This window comes from Podarcis raffonei, chromosome 10 (genome assembly GCF_027172205.1).
Source record: "Podarcis raffonei isolate rPodRaf1 chromosome 10, rPodRaf1.pri, whole genome shotgun sequence".
Taxonomy (NCBI): domain Eukaryota; kingdom Metazoa; phylum Chordata; class Lepidosauria; order Squamata; family Lacertidae; genus Podarcis; species Podarcis raffonei.
This window is the reverse complement of record NC_070611.1, coordinates 75,967,799-75,981,309: the sequence shown is the minus strand read 5'-3', so window position 1 is coordinate 75,981,309 and position 13,511 is coordinate 75,967,799. Positions and strand designations below refer to the sequence as shown.

Below are 13,511 nucleotides of genomic sequence, written 5' to 3'. Positions count from 1 at the left end.
TACCTGTGTGGTCTGGTTGTTGGCTTCCATCAAGGATATGGAATTCACCTGCAAGGAAAGGAACCTGTACAAGAAATACATTTTGCCTATCCCTGGATTCAGCCTCAATAATGAGGAACACCAACTATCTTTTGCTGGTGCATTTCTGGGGATGGAGGTAAATCTGATTCTGATTGCATTTAAAAGCTTGTCGCTTTCCAGAACAACACACAGACTGAAACACAGTCATTCTTTGCTCAAAATTCAACAGCACTGCTCTCCAGCCAAGTAACGTGCACAAAAATGGACAAATTCAGCATACAAATGCATATATTGGTGAAAACAGCATACAAAGGCAGGCTAAATGAAGGGAATTTGCATTGCAAAAGGTGTGCATTAGGCATAATGGCATACAAAAATATGTTAGGATAAATTCATTGTAAAATGTTGATAAATTCTCACAAGGACAATTTACAAACTGATGTGGGGAACTCAACTTAAGACTGGGAAGATGAGAAACCGAGAGACCCTGAATGTGACAGCATCACCCATCCCTTTGCTGGTCCTTCAGGGGGAGCCTGCATGCAGAGAGAGAGGGGCAGGTCAGTTGAAAGGCCACCGTCTTGCTTGTGAATGTCTTTTCACATCTCAAATCAGCGGCACTTGCTATTGACTTCTGTTCTGTCAATAGGTTAAAACACACACACACACACAGAGAGAACATGTAGAGGTTTGGCTTAATAAACTCTGAGAAAATGCATGAACCTCCTGATTTGATTTCAGTGCTCAAATATTTGAATTACTTAATGAATTGTCTAAAGGCAAGAAAATAAAGCAGAGTCGGGGAGAAAGAAACCATGAGATCCAACACACCTAAGTGTCAGAGACAATAACACAGTCTTGATGTCTGCCTGAATTCTAACCAGCTTAGCATGCTGGATGTTCATGTTTCCCCATCATCTGCAACTGAAAAAGCTGCAGATAAGGAAATATGGTAACACCTCTATCCTGTGTTCCACCACAGTTAGAGCTTTTAGCATGCCATTCATCCCTCCCTCAGTGAGGTCCAGCCACCCCACAGTATTCCTTAGGTTCAAACAAGTATTTCACAACCCATTCCCATCCCCTTTGCAAAGCTTCACCTCCTCACCAGGCCCCACTGAGAGACATCTTATTTCTTGCCTTTTTGTTCCTTCCTTGAACCCAAGTCCTGTTGCTCCCCGTTAGGAAGAGCTAATGATGCCGAGACCAGTGGAGTGAAGACTTCTGACACTCACTTTCAGTGCAGAACATCTTCATTTTAGGTTGTTCAAGAACCTGCAGAGCTGCTCTGCCCTGGAGAAGACCAGCGGTCTGACTCTGTAGAAGGTCGCTCTCAGCTCCAAACTTCCCCTACAGATCTTGCATCTTGCGCCTTCTCATCATCTGCCTCGATGCCCACAGAACCTTCAGTAGTTCAGCATCGTTGTCAGTCCATCTCAGGGCTTATTCCCAAGACTACCTGACGAGGAGTTAACTACGGGACATTAGAAACGCCAGCTTTCCACCTAGCCCAGGTGAGCTGGTTGGGCACCTGCCACCACAAGCATCACCCCCATTTTCCGGAAGAAGGCTGCCAATGTTTCCTTTGGAGAGCCTGCAGCGGCTCCAAAGTTTCTGCAGTTGTGTGGGGACAGAAGTGTCTCGGCAGGTGAGGATATGTTGCGAGGCAGGGGCCCTGGGGATGCCCCTGCAGAGGAAATCTGCAGGGAGTGAGGCAGGAGAGGAAAACGCAAAGAAAACAGGTGCTACTCTGAGGCTGTCTAGGAGGTGGGATGGAGCTGCAGAGAATGACATCAGAGCCAGAGAATGACATCATTCCCTCTATTTTCAAAGTCCAGTGCTCAGCTGCCCTGATTGTGTGGCCTAAATGACACCATCCACACGAGGGAGGGATCAACACAGACTTCGAGGAACTCAAGGTGTGCAGAAGTGGAATCTCCTGAAAATCTCAAGCTTACCCACACTGCTTTTATTATTATATATATTACGATACACATAAAACACTCCAGGTTTCCAGTACATACAGCAATGCATATAATATTATGCATATAACATTTATGTATAACATACATAAAATTATGCAGCAGAAATATTGCATCACATGTTCTTGTTTAGTCATTTAGCCGTGTCCGACTCTTCATAACCCCCTGGACCAGAGCACGCCAGGCACTCCTGTCTTCCAGTGCCTCCTGCAGTTTGGTCAAACTCATGCTGGTAGCTTTGAGAACACTGTCCCACCATCTCTCCCTCTGTCGTCCCCTTCTCCTTGGGCCCTCCATCTTTCCCAACATCAGGGTCTTCTCCAGGGAGTCTTCTCTTCTCATGAGGTGGCCAAAGCCTTGGAGCCTCAGCTTCAGGATCTGTCCTTCCAGTGAGCACTCAGGGCTGATTTCCTTCAGAATGGAGAGGTTTGATCTTCTTGCAGTCCATGGGACTCTCAAGAGTCTCCTCCAGCACCAGAATTCAAAACCATCAATTCTTCGGCAATCCGCCTTCTATTCCATCACATAGGATACTAAAATTCAGAGTTGGAGCGGACATTAATGACCATCTAGTCCAACCTCCTACAATGCAGAAAGCATGGGGTTTACGGAACTCCTTTATACACATTTTACGTATATCCAGGGGTTGCTCCCCACTCACTCCCTGCTCACCAATCGAAACCCTTGCCCTTGCCCCACTTCTGCCCAACACCCTAGTGCAGGGATTTCCAACAGGTCAATCCCCAGGAGGTTTTGGTAGATCGCTGCCGATCGCTGGGTCTTTTTCCTTTGCGTTGGTAAAATCGAATCCAGCCCTGCCCCCTCACTCCACCCTCCATCGTTGCACGATCTGCAGAACAGAAGACAGAGTTTACGCAGTGAGGCTGCTTGTTTTCCCAGCGACTTGTTAGCGAGTGGGTTTTCCTCCTCCCTAAGAAAAGAAGCTCAACATTTTTTTAAAAAATATTTTTTTATTAACAATTTCAGCAAAGCAAAATTTCATAACATATCATATTCATTATTCCCCCCTTTCCCCCATCAAACCCTCCCCACTCAGCTCCTCTCTCTGATTTCTCAGCACATATTATTCTCTGCATGTTATGCACTTGTACATATCCTTACATTATCTATCTATCATGTTATCAACCAATAAATTTGTGTATGTTTATTCAAACCCTGCCAGTCTTGATAGCACAAGGATGGAAGAATGAGGAAGTCCCAACGAAAGAACAGCGGCAAGAAAAATTGATGACTTATGCAGAACTGGCTAAATTGACATACAAACTGCGAGGCCAGGACAACTGTGACTTTAAGGAAAAAGGGGAGCTTTTTACAAATTATCTAAAAAGACAACAAAATGAACTGGACTCATTGGTAGAAAAAGCTCAACAACTTTGACCAGAACCTCTCTTGGGAGTTGGCCACCTCTGCCCTAGTGGACCCCCTCACAGCTTAGAGAGTCCTCTGAATAAAAGTTTGTAAAAGAAAATGACTCCTCATTGTCAATACCTGTTGTTGGACCCAGAAATATTACAGGTACTGATCCTAAAATATTTGGGAACCACTGACATAGAAGTTTGGCATTCTCTCCTCAAGAATGCAGTGAGTGCTCTGGCATCTGTTAGGATATTTCCGTTCCACCTTAAAAGGGAGCAGGATGTTTGTGTCACAGCCTGCGTATTTCCTGTCTCACAGGATGTTTCTGTTGTCTGTTCCTTTCGTTTTCTGCTTGTTGCCTGAGCAGCCGGAGCAGGCGGTCATGTCTTCCTTTGTTCTGACCAACGCTGAATAAACTGTAAATATTCTCTCCTGCTGTGCATCTTTTGCTGTGTGAATTCTGCTGATAGAGTGTGCACAAGTCCAAGAATGTGGCAATCTAAATTCTTGAGGCTTCGTGTCGCTGATTGCTGATACTGCGTGACTACGGGAGATCGATGGATCGTCTGGCACGGAGCTTGGGGGCTCAGATGGACTTTGTCTCCCTGGCAGTATCCCAACACCTTCCATCTCTTGCTCAGCCTCTCTCCATATGCACAAAGCTGTAGAGAAAATGCATCCTGCCATATAGTGGAAGCAGAAAGTCCAGGGAAACCCTACTGTCTGAACCCAGCATGCCACACTCATTTGCATGTTGGAGAGAGTTGGGCTTTTACGGGCTTTTACTTTAGTAGACAGCATCTTAAAAAGCAGAGACATCACCTTGCCAACAAAGGTCCGTATAGTTAAAGCTATGGTTTTCCCAGTAGTGATGTATGGAAGTGAGAGCTGGACCATCAAGAAGGCTGATCGCCGAAGAATTGATGCTTTTGAATTATGGTGCTGGAGGAGACTCTTGAGAGTCCCATGGACTGCAAGAAGATCAAACCTCTCCATTCTCAAGGAAATCAGCCCTGAGTGCTCACTGGAAGGACAGATCCTGAAGCTGAGGCTCCAAGACTTTGGCCACCTCATGAGAAGAGAAGACTCCCTGGAAAAGACCCTGATGTTGGGAAAGATGGAGGGCACAAGGAGAAGGGGACGACAGAGGGAGAGATGGTTGGACAGTTTTCTCGAAGCTACCAGCATGAGTTTGACCAAACTGCGGGAGGCAGTGGAAGACAGGAGTGCCTAGTGTGCTCTGGTCCATGGGGTCACGAAGAGTCGGACACGACTAAACGACTAAACGACAACAACTTTAGTATTCTTTCATATTTCCATGTATTCACTTTTGACTTCGATAAACATGCTTGGTGGATCAGGGGAATGCTGTGGACGTAGTGTATCTTGATTTCAGTAAGGCTGTGGACAAAGTCCCCCAAGAAGCAGGTAGAACATGGGCTGGATGAGGTAGCTGTTAGGTGGATTTGTAGCTGATTGCATGACCAAACCCAGAGAGTACTCATTAATGGTTCCTCGTCATCCTGGAGAAAAGTGATTAGTGGGGTACCGCAGGCTACTTTCCTGGGTCCGCTGTTGTTCAATGTCTTTATAAATGATTTGGATGAAGGAACTGAGAGGATGCTCATCCAATTTGCAGATGACACCAAGTTAGGAGGGGTAGCTAATGCTGCAGAGGACAGAATTGGGATTCAAGATGACCTTAGCACATGCAGAACTGGGTCATAACTGAATGAAATTCAATAGGAGCAAATGCAAGGCAATTGAACAGGAAGAACCAGCTGCACAAATACTCCATGGTCCTCTGGCCTTCTCCCTGTGATCATCCTCCCCCCATTCTGCACTCTGCTTGGGCTCATCCTTCTCTTGGCTCTGAGAGCCCCTGACCAGAAATACTCTCCAGTGACAATGTGTCAGCTGGTTCCCCTTCCACATTCCCCCCTTCTTCTAACACTCCTAACTCTTCTGTTCGGCTGTCTCTGAGCTGTAGCTTCCCTCAATCTCCTCAAAGCTCTGCTGAAATTCAAACATGTATTCCTCTCCTTCTGCATCATCAGAAGAAGGGGGTGGTGGTCTCACCATTCCATCTCCCCCTAGCTCTCTTGAGTCCAATCCCTGACAGTGACTTTGTCTATAGTTTCTCCCTCTTCCTTAATTCCCACTCATCAATTTCGCTGTTCCCAGCAGACATGTTCCAGTGAAGCCCTGCCCTACAGAGAAGCAGAAATGAGATTCAAACTGTCCTCCGGCAGTTCAGAGCCTTCCTCAGGGCATCCTTCACCTCCTTATTGCGGAGGCTGTAGATGAGGGGGTTCAGCATAGGGGTGACGATGCAATACATTGAAGAAAGCACTGTGTCTATCTCCAGAGAGTAGCCGGTGCTTGGGCGGTTGTAGTTTACAAATCCATTTCCGACACAGAGGGTGACCACAACCAAGTGTGAAGCGCAAGTGGAGAAGGCTTTCTTCCTGCCAGTGTTGGAGTGAATCTTCAGAATGGAGGCCAAGATGTAGAAATAGGAGATGATGATGAAGAGGAAGGGAGCCAGGCCCACAAAGATGCTGGTGATGTGCGTGGCCAGTTCATTGATGCTCGTATCACTGCAGGCAATTTTCAACAGTGGGGGCACATCGCAAAAGATTTGGGGAATCTGGTTGGCTCCACAGAAGCGAAGCTTGGAGGCCAGGGCAGCGTGAATTGCTGAGTCCAGGAAGCCCCAGACCCAGGAGGCCACAGTGAGATAGATGCACAGCCTGTTCCTCATGAGACGGCTGTAGTGCAATGGCTGGCAAATGGCGGCATAGCGGTCATAGGCCATGACGGCCAACAGGGCAGGCTCACTTCCAAAAAACCCGATGAGAAAGAATGTTTGTGCCATGCACTGGTTGTAGGAGATGGTGTGACTCTGGCGCAGGAAGTTCACCAGGATCTTTGGCACAACAACAGAAGAAACACAAATGTCCAAGCAAGACAGGTGACTGAGGAAAAAGTACATGGGGCTGTGAAGTCGGGAATCCATCAGGACCACGATTAATATCATGAGGTTGCCTGTGACGATGGCCAAATAGGCAGCTAGGAAGACCAAGAAGAGGGAGACTTGGTCACCTGGGGCTCTGGAGAGACCCAAGAAGATAAACTCTTCTACCTGCGTTTGATTCTCTGCATCCATGAGGAAGGAAAGAGGGGGATCTGAGAAGAGAGAAAAGTGGCGTTGAAGGAAGCCCAATAGTAGTCATCCTGCTATAAACAGATATCTGTCCCACCAAGAGTATTTTGCATGCTTTCTAGGTAAATACAGAGCCAAAGAAATACCTTTAAAAGACAGTTGGAGTGCATGGTTTCTTGCGTTACAGAAACAATCTACAAAAATGCAAACACAACATGCTGGCTAATAAGTGTTAGTAAATAAGGCAATGGCAGAAGTTCAAGTGGAGTGGAGGGAGAAAGGGATCAAAATTGTGGGTTTTAATAATGGCAGAGGTTTGAAGAAAGCAGGCATGGAGAGACACTGAGGCGGCTTTGTTTTTCAAAAGCAAGCAAGTCAATTTCTACAAGAAGAAATAGAGACTGGTAGAACATAGAACTGAACACCAGAAAACTCACACCACAGAGCATTTCAAAGCTCCCTTTTCTCTGTACTCAACCCTTCTTTTGAATTGCCACCTCCCTTGGCAGGATTTTAAGAAAAAATTGCAATATGATGATAAAAGATAGAACTAGATACAACAAGATTAATACTATTACACAGACATAATGGAAGCACAGGAAAGGGCAGAGGGGCGTAAGGGATTTGAGAAATCCCACATTTGGATGTTTTATTGAATTTGTAAGCAGTATTGTAAGGTTTTTAAAAAAATTTTAATGTTTACTTTATTTGATGTGATATTTCTTATACTGAAAATTAATTTAAAAATTATAATAAATCAACAAATTGCCACCTTTCCCCACATCTTCCCCTGTTCACTCTACTCAAACTTTTGCCCTTGTTTGAAATCACCACCCCAGCCCCTCTGCTTTCCTCCATTCCTGCTTTATTCTAACTTCTGGAATTATTTGAAAACACAATTCTGCATCCGTGCATCCTTGCTTTACTCAGACTTCTGCCATTGTTCAAAACAGCCACCTTTCCCCTGTTCAGCGCCTGTCTCTTCTCAGTGTACTCACACGTCTCCCTCTCGCACTCCACAGCTGCCTCTTGTGAGAAAGGCGATGTGTGTGAGCCCAGCAAGTGTTCTTCAGTGCTCTGAGACCTCTGGTTAAAGTTTAGCTACCCCAGCCAGTAGCCATGGATAGACTTGTCCGTTTGCATTCTTGGGTGCAGTAAGTATTGATCTCTCCTATTCTAATTCCAGAGGGTTCTGGAAGCTTCTCTGTGTGATACAAGTTGGTGCAGTTTCTGGCCAACAAGTAAGTTTTTATTCTGCCTGGAAACAAGCAGAAGGTTCCTGGTGTTTGGCCATTTCCTTCAGAAAAGTAGGAGTTCAGAACACCACTAGGAGTTCTGAATACAACCAATTGTGAAGAAGCAGCTTTGGCAAAATCTCTTATCCAAATGCGACACCAAGAAAGGGCCTTGAAGATCTCATGGTGACACCAGGGCCCATGTTCGTTGTGAGCAAACTTCTCTGCTGCCTGCCTTGTGGGTTGCTGGCTGTCTTTCCTTGTAGAGGCGCAATTGTTACCTTGTGTGTTGACCATGGGGATATCTGTGCACCCAGAATCCACAGAGAGGAAGGTTGCAGCTGCAGTGAATCACAATGTCCCATGGGGGTAGGATATTTTTGCAGGTATTCTAGAGCCAAACACAATGGATGGTGTCCTTTAATTGGGGCACCCTTAATTGCTGGTAGGGAGGGGGCAGGAGGCCAGCAGTAACCTCAGAGTGATTAAGTCATGTTATGGAAAGTGTGTCCTCCTGGCGAGATTGAAATTCCCTTTGAGACTCATTTTCACCATGGGAGCTCTTGTGTGGATGTTGTTAAGCCAGGTGAGAAAGCAAGGAAGGAAGAGCTATGAGGAAATTAAAATTCTATCTCTCACCTGCCAGCCACCAACGTTGTAGGCAGATAGGACAAAGAGGAGGAGATCCTCCTTGGTGGGAGACCCTGACATGCACTCTAGGGACCGTGGCTAGTAAGAAGGTGGAAGCAGTAGCCAACGCAGGAGATGTGGAAGGGCACAGCTTTTGGGGGGCTGCCTGCGTCCTGGGCTGTGCCTGGACCAGACGGGGAGAGAGTCTTCTTCCATGGAGGAGGTTCAGACATATTTTTTAAAAAATAATGTTTATTAAATTTCCATTTAACAAACCAATCATATCATATTAATTATTCCAAATTATGCCAATACATATCACACAGTCCAAACATTTAACCGAATTTTAATTTTTTGTGGGGGGTACCCATGCTTCGAGTTCGGTAGGGGTTCAATCATCTTATATTTCTGCTGCTTTGATATTCACAAGTCCCATTTTCCCATCTCCTTGTTGTTATCGTTTTTCTTCTTAATAACCTCCGAGTTGTTTCCACAAGCGAGTTGAAAGGAACAACGTTGTTTATATTTCTGAGTGAACTTTGTAATGCTCTCCCGCAACTCATCTCAACACAGATCCAAAAGTCCAAAAGTCCTGTTCAAGCAGCCGTCGCCATTTTAGTCAATTCCGATGAAATACAGTCTAGGCATCTGCTCCTTAATTTTCCCAGACCAGTTGCTCCGTTTGCAGCCTGGATCAGTGGGGCTTGTGTGCAGTGCCAGAGCCCTTTGGCCAGAAGCCATGCCCTCATTCTTCTGGACCAGTACTCCCAATTCTGCCCATTGAGCCTTTCAAATGGGACATTAAAGGTCTCCTGAAGCTCTGCCATCTCCTCCCCCGGACATTAGTACTCACGCTAGCCGGCTTCAAGGGGATGCTTCCTTCAGCAAGATCCTTTCTTCCCAGTGAGCACTCTGCCTTGCCTTAAAAGGCACGGAGCATAGCAGAAGCTCCAGCTGGATTTCTCTGCAGCTCTTTAAGGACACAGGCACAGCGCAGGCTTCGCAGAAAGCTCCCTTGCCTTTGGAGCGTGACTAGTCCATAACCTGTAAATATTGCTCAGGGTGAAGGTCCGGCAGGCTTCCGTTGTGTATCTCTGCTCCTTTGGACCTCTGAGCACAGCACAGTAAAACACAGTGAATTGGCCTTCTGCCCTCTGTGTGTGCATAGTATGCATAAATCAAGATTCCACTCAGCTTCGTTATACGCTAGAAGCTTTATTTACAGCAGCAATAAATTCAGCCAGTTTCCGGAGAGAAAGGCATCCTCCATCCCAGACAAAAATGAAAGTACAGACAGAACAAAGAAACAGATCCTGGATGTGGATCTCTCCATCCCTCAGAGGCAGGACGATGGAACTGAGCTGCTTAACCCTGTAAGCTCTGGTTCCTCTCACAGTTGGGGAAGGGTCCCCCAGATTTATACATGCTCATGAACCTACCAATCACACCTCTTCCCACCCACCCAACTCACCGCAACAGAGTACAAGATTTGGCTTAACTCAGCATCCAAGCACAATGCACAAGCACTGGTGGTTTTGTTTGTGTATTTGTTTTTTATTGACAATATTTATATGCCACCCAACAGCACACTTACATATTTATACCCCAGCCATTCTGGGCAGCTCCCAACAGAATATTAAAAGCACGATAAAACACCAAACATTATAAACTACCCTAAACAGGGCTATCCTCAGGTGTCTTCTAAAAGTCAGATAGTCATTTATTTCCTTGACCTCTGATGGGAGGGCGTTCCACAGGGCAGGCGCCACTACTGACAAGGCCCTGCTACTGGTACAGCATCCGTGTTCAGTTAGGGCAGATGCCCATTATTTGCATTTTCTGGAAACAGCTGAAGATACTCTTCTTCTGGCAAGCTTCTTCACGCAGTTGGGGAGGGGTCCCACAGATTTACACTTGCTCACGAACCTACCAATCCCGCCTCTTCCTACCCACCAAACTCACCACAACAGAGTACAAGATTTGGCTTAACTCAGCATCCAAGCACAATGCACAAGCACTGGTAGTTTTGTTTGTGTATTTGTGTATTTGTTTTTTATTGACAATATTTATTTGCCACCCAACAGCAACATTTTCTGGATCACTTACATTAAAAAGAAACACAGATGTGAGCAACAAAATGTAAAGCTATAGTCATAACAAAAGATGTCAGCGGCAACGGAAAATAAATGAAGATTTTAAAATGAAGAGTATTTTCCAAGTTTCTCTGGGGAAATAAAATGGCTTTATCTATTTATATTAGCTGGCCCCAAAGGCCACATGGTGGAGATCAAGGTGTCAACCTCCAAGAAGTAGCCTGTGCTGGGGTGGTTGTAGTGCACCAATCCACTTCCGAAGTAGAGGACGACCACTATCATGTGGGAGGTGCAGGTGGAGAAGGCCTTGCGCCGCCCGGTGTTGGAGCGGATCCGCAAGATGGAAGCCAAGATGTAGATGTAGGAGATGACGACTACCAGGAATGGGCCCAGGCCCCTAAAGATGGTGGTTATGTGAACGGTAATTTTGCTGATGCGCTTGTTCCAGCAGGCAATTTTCAGCAGTGGTGGGAGGTTGCAGAAGATGTGGTGGATCTGGAAGGCCCCGTAGAAGTGTAAATTGGAGGCCAAGGCTATGTGGACCACTGAATCCAGGAAGACTACGACCCAGACAATGGTGGCTAGTTGCACACACACACACACGTGCCCATGAGGTATGAGTAATGCAAAGGCTGGCAAATGGCGGCATAGCGATTGTATGCCATGGTGGCCAACAGCCAGCACTCAGAACCTGAGAAAGCCATCAGGAAGAACATCTGGGCCAGGCACGGGTGCTAGGAGATGGTGTGGCAGCGATGGTGGTGGAGGTTGGCCAGAATGCTGGGGACTGTGACGGAGGAGTAGCAAACATCCATGCAAGACAAATGGCTGAGGAAGAAGAACATGGGGCTATGAAGGTGGGGATCCATCAGGATCGGGCCCACTATGGTTTGGTTCCCCAACAGGGTGACCAAGTAGATCACCAAGAACACCAGGAACAGGTACGTCTGACCATGCGTGATCCTGGAGAAACCCAGAAGAACAAACTCCACCACCTGGGTCCAGTTGCTGCTGCCAGCCATGGGAAATGCAGAGATTATCTGTAGAGAAAGAAGGATGAAGTTTGAGGGAAAGGCTGCCAGGCAGAAAAGGGAAACCGAGGAAGTTCTTGAATTGTGGGGAGGTGAAGTAGAAGACCCTTGGGGTCCCTTACAACTCTACAGTTCTGTGATTCTATGATTGTAAGCGGTCTTCTAAGACCATTGATCCATTTAATTCAGTGTTGTTGTTGTTGATTAAACTTCTTAGTCTCTTGTCACCCAAATGTCTCCAAGTGAATTATGGCAAAGCAAATTATACAATACATAATACCATGTGGAGAAGGGGGGGGGGAGTCATATTATATATTGATATTTCACTTAAAATTCTATTGGAGGGGAGGGGAAACCAGCCATATAAACAGGAGGAGCATTTCCACCTCCATCGTTCCACCCAGACACTGGGGTCCAGCGCCGAGGGCCTTACGGTGGTTCCCTCTCTGCGAAAAGCCAAGTTACAGGGAACCAGGCAGTGGCACCCGCCCTGTGGAACGCCCTCCCACCAGACGTCAGAGAAAATAGCTACCAGACTTTTAGAAGACACTGTGGTATAGAGCAGCAGAAATGAGATTCAAACCATCTTCCGGCAGTTCAGAACCTTCCTCAGTGCTTCCTTCACCTCCTTATTGCGGAGGCTGTAGACGAGGGGGTTCAGCATGGGGGTGACGATGCAGTACATCGCCGAGATCAGTGTGTCTATCTCCAGAGAGTAGCCGGCACTTGGGCGGTTGTAGTTTAGGAATGCGTTTCCTAAACAGAGAGTGACCACAACCAAGTGTGAAGCACAGGTGGAGAAGGCTTTCTTTCTGCCAGTGTTGGAGTGAATCCTCAGAATGGAGGCCAAGATGTAGAAATAGGAGAAGATGATGAAGAGAAAGGGACCAAGTCCCACAAACATGCTGGTGATGTGAGTGGCCAATTCATTGATGCTCGTATCACTGCAGGCAATTTTCAACAGCGGGGGCACATCGCAAAAGATTTGGGGAATCTGGTTGGCTCCACAGAAGCGAAGCTTGGAGGCCAGGGCAGCATGAATTGCTGAGTCCAGGAAGCCCCAGATCCAGGAGGCCACAGCGAGATGGATGCACAGCCTGTTCCTCATGAGTCGGCTATAGTGCAATGGCTGGCAAATGGCAGCATAGCGGTCATAGGCCATGATGGCTAACAGGGCAGGCTCACATCCAAAAAACCCGACCAGAAAGAATGTTTGTGCCATGCACTGGTTGTAGGAAATGGTGTGACTATGGCGCAGGAGGTTCACCAGGATCTTTGGCACGACGACAGATGAACCACAAATGTCCAAGCAAGATAGGTGACTGAGGAAAAAGTACATGGGGCTGTGAAGTCGGGAATCCATCAAGACCACAATTAATATCATGAGGTTGCCTGTGAGAATGGCCAAATAGGCAGCTAGGAAGACCAAGAAGAGGGGAGCTTGGTTGCTCGGGGCTCTGGAGAGGCCCAAGAGGATAAACTCTTCTACCTGTGTTTGATTCTCTGCATCCATGAGGAAGGAAAGAGGAGGATCTGAGAAGAGAGAAAAGTGACGTTGAAGGAAGCCCAATAGTAGTCATCCTGTTATAAACAGATATCTGTCCCACCAACATTCTTTTTCATGTTTTCTAGGTAAATACAGAGCCAGATCCATACCTTTAAAACACAGTTGGGAGATTTCTGGTTGGTTGCCCGGTAGTGGCAGTCGGGAGCTCTTTCGGCTGAAAGAGCCCCAGCACATTGAAGCAAGGGGAGATCATGAGAGCGTTGTGGTTCCCCCCAAAAAACCTCAGATTGGGCCTTCTGAGGACCTGGAGATCCGGCGGGTGCCTTTTTGTGACTCCCCTGCTCCCCGGTAAGCTCGTAAGAGCTCCGAGAGTGAGCGGGGTCGGAGACGCGGCACAGCGGAAAAGACTGCTTCCTTCACTGCGCAAAGCTCCAAGACTGGCGATTGTGAGCGGCCAATTTCTTCTTTT

General features: G+C 46.8%; 2 protein-coding genes and 1 pseudogene across 2 annotated transcripts; all 3 read right to left on the bottom strand.

The window, feature by feature from the left end:
• Positions 1 to 5,613: 5,613 nt before the first annotated feature.
• LOC128422896 (olfactory receptor 5V1-like) lies at positions 5,614 to 6,549 on the bottom strand. Its single transcript, XM_053407516.1, has one exon. The coding sequence runs from the start codon at positions 6,547 to 6,549 to the stop codon at positions 5,614 to 5,616; it is 936 nt and encodes a 311-aa protein (XP_053263491.1).
• Positions 6,550 to 10,586: 4,037 nt separating this feature from the next.
• LOC128422895 (olfactory receptor 5V1-like) lies at positions 10,587 to 11,526 on the bottom strand (annotated as a pseudogene).
• Positions 11,527 to 12,112: 586 nt separating this feature from the next.
• On the bottom strand, positions 12,113 to 13,065 carry LOC128422894 (olfactory receptor 5V1-like). Its single transcript, XM_053407514.1, has one exon. It carries the CDS (start codon positions 13,046 to 13,048, stop codon positions 12,113 to 12,115), a length of 936 nt encoding a protein of 311 aa, XP_053263489.1. The 5' UTR covers positions 13,049 to 13,065.
• Between the last annotated feature and the right edge of the window lie 446 nt (positions 13,066 to 13,511).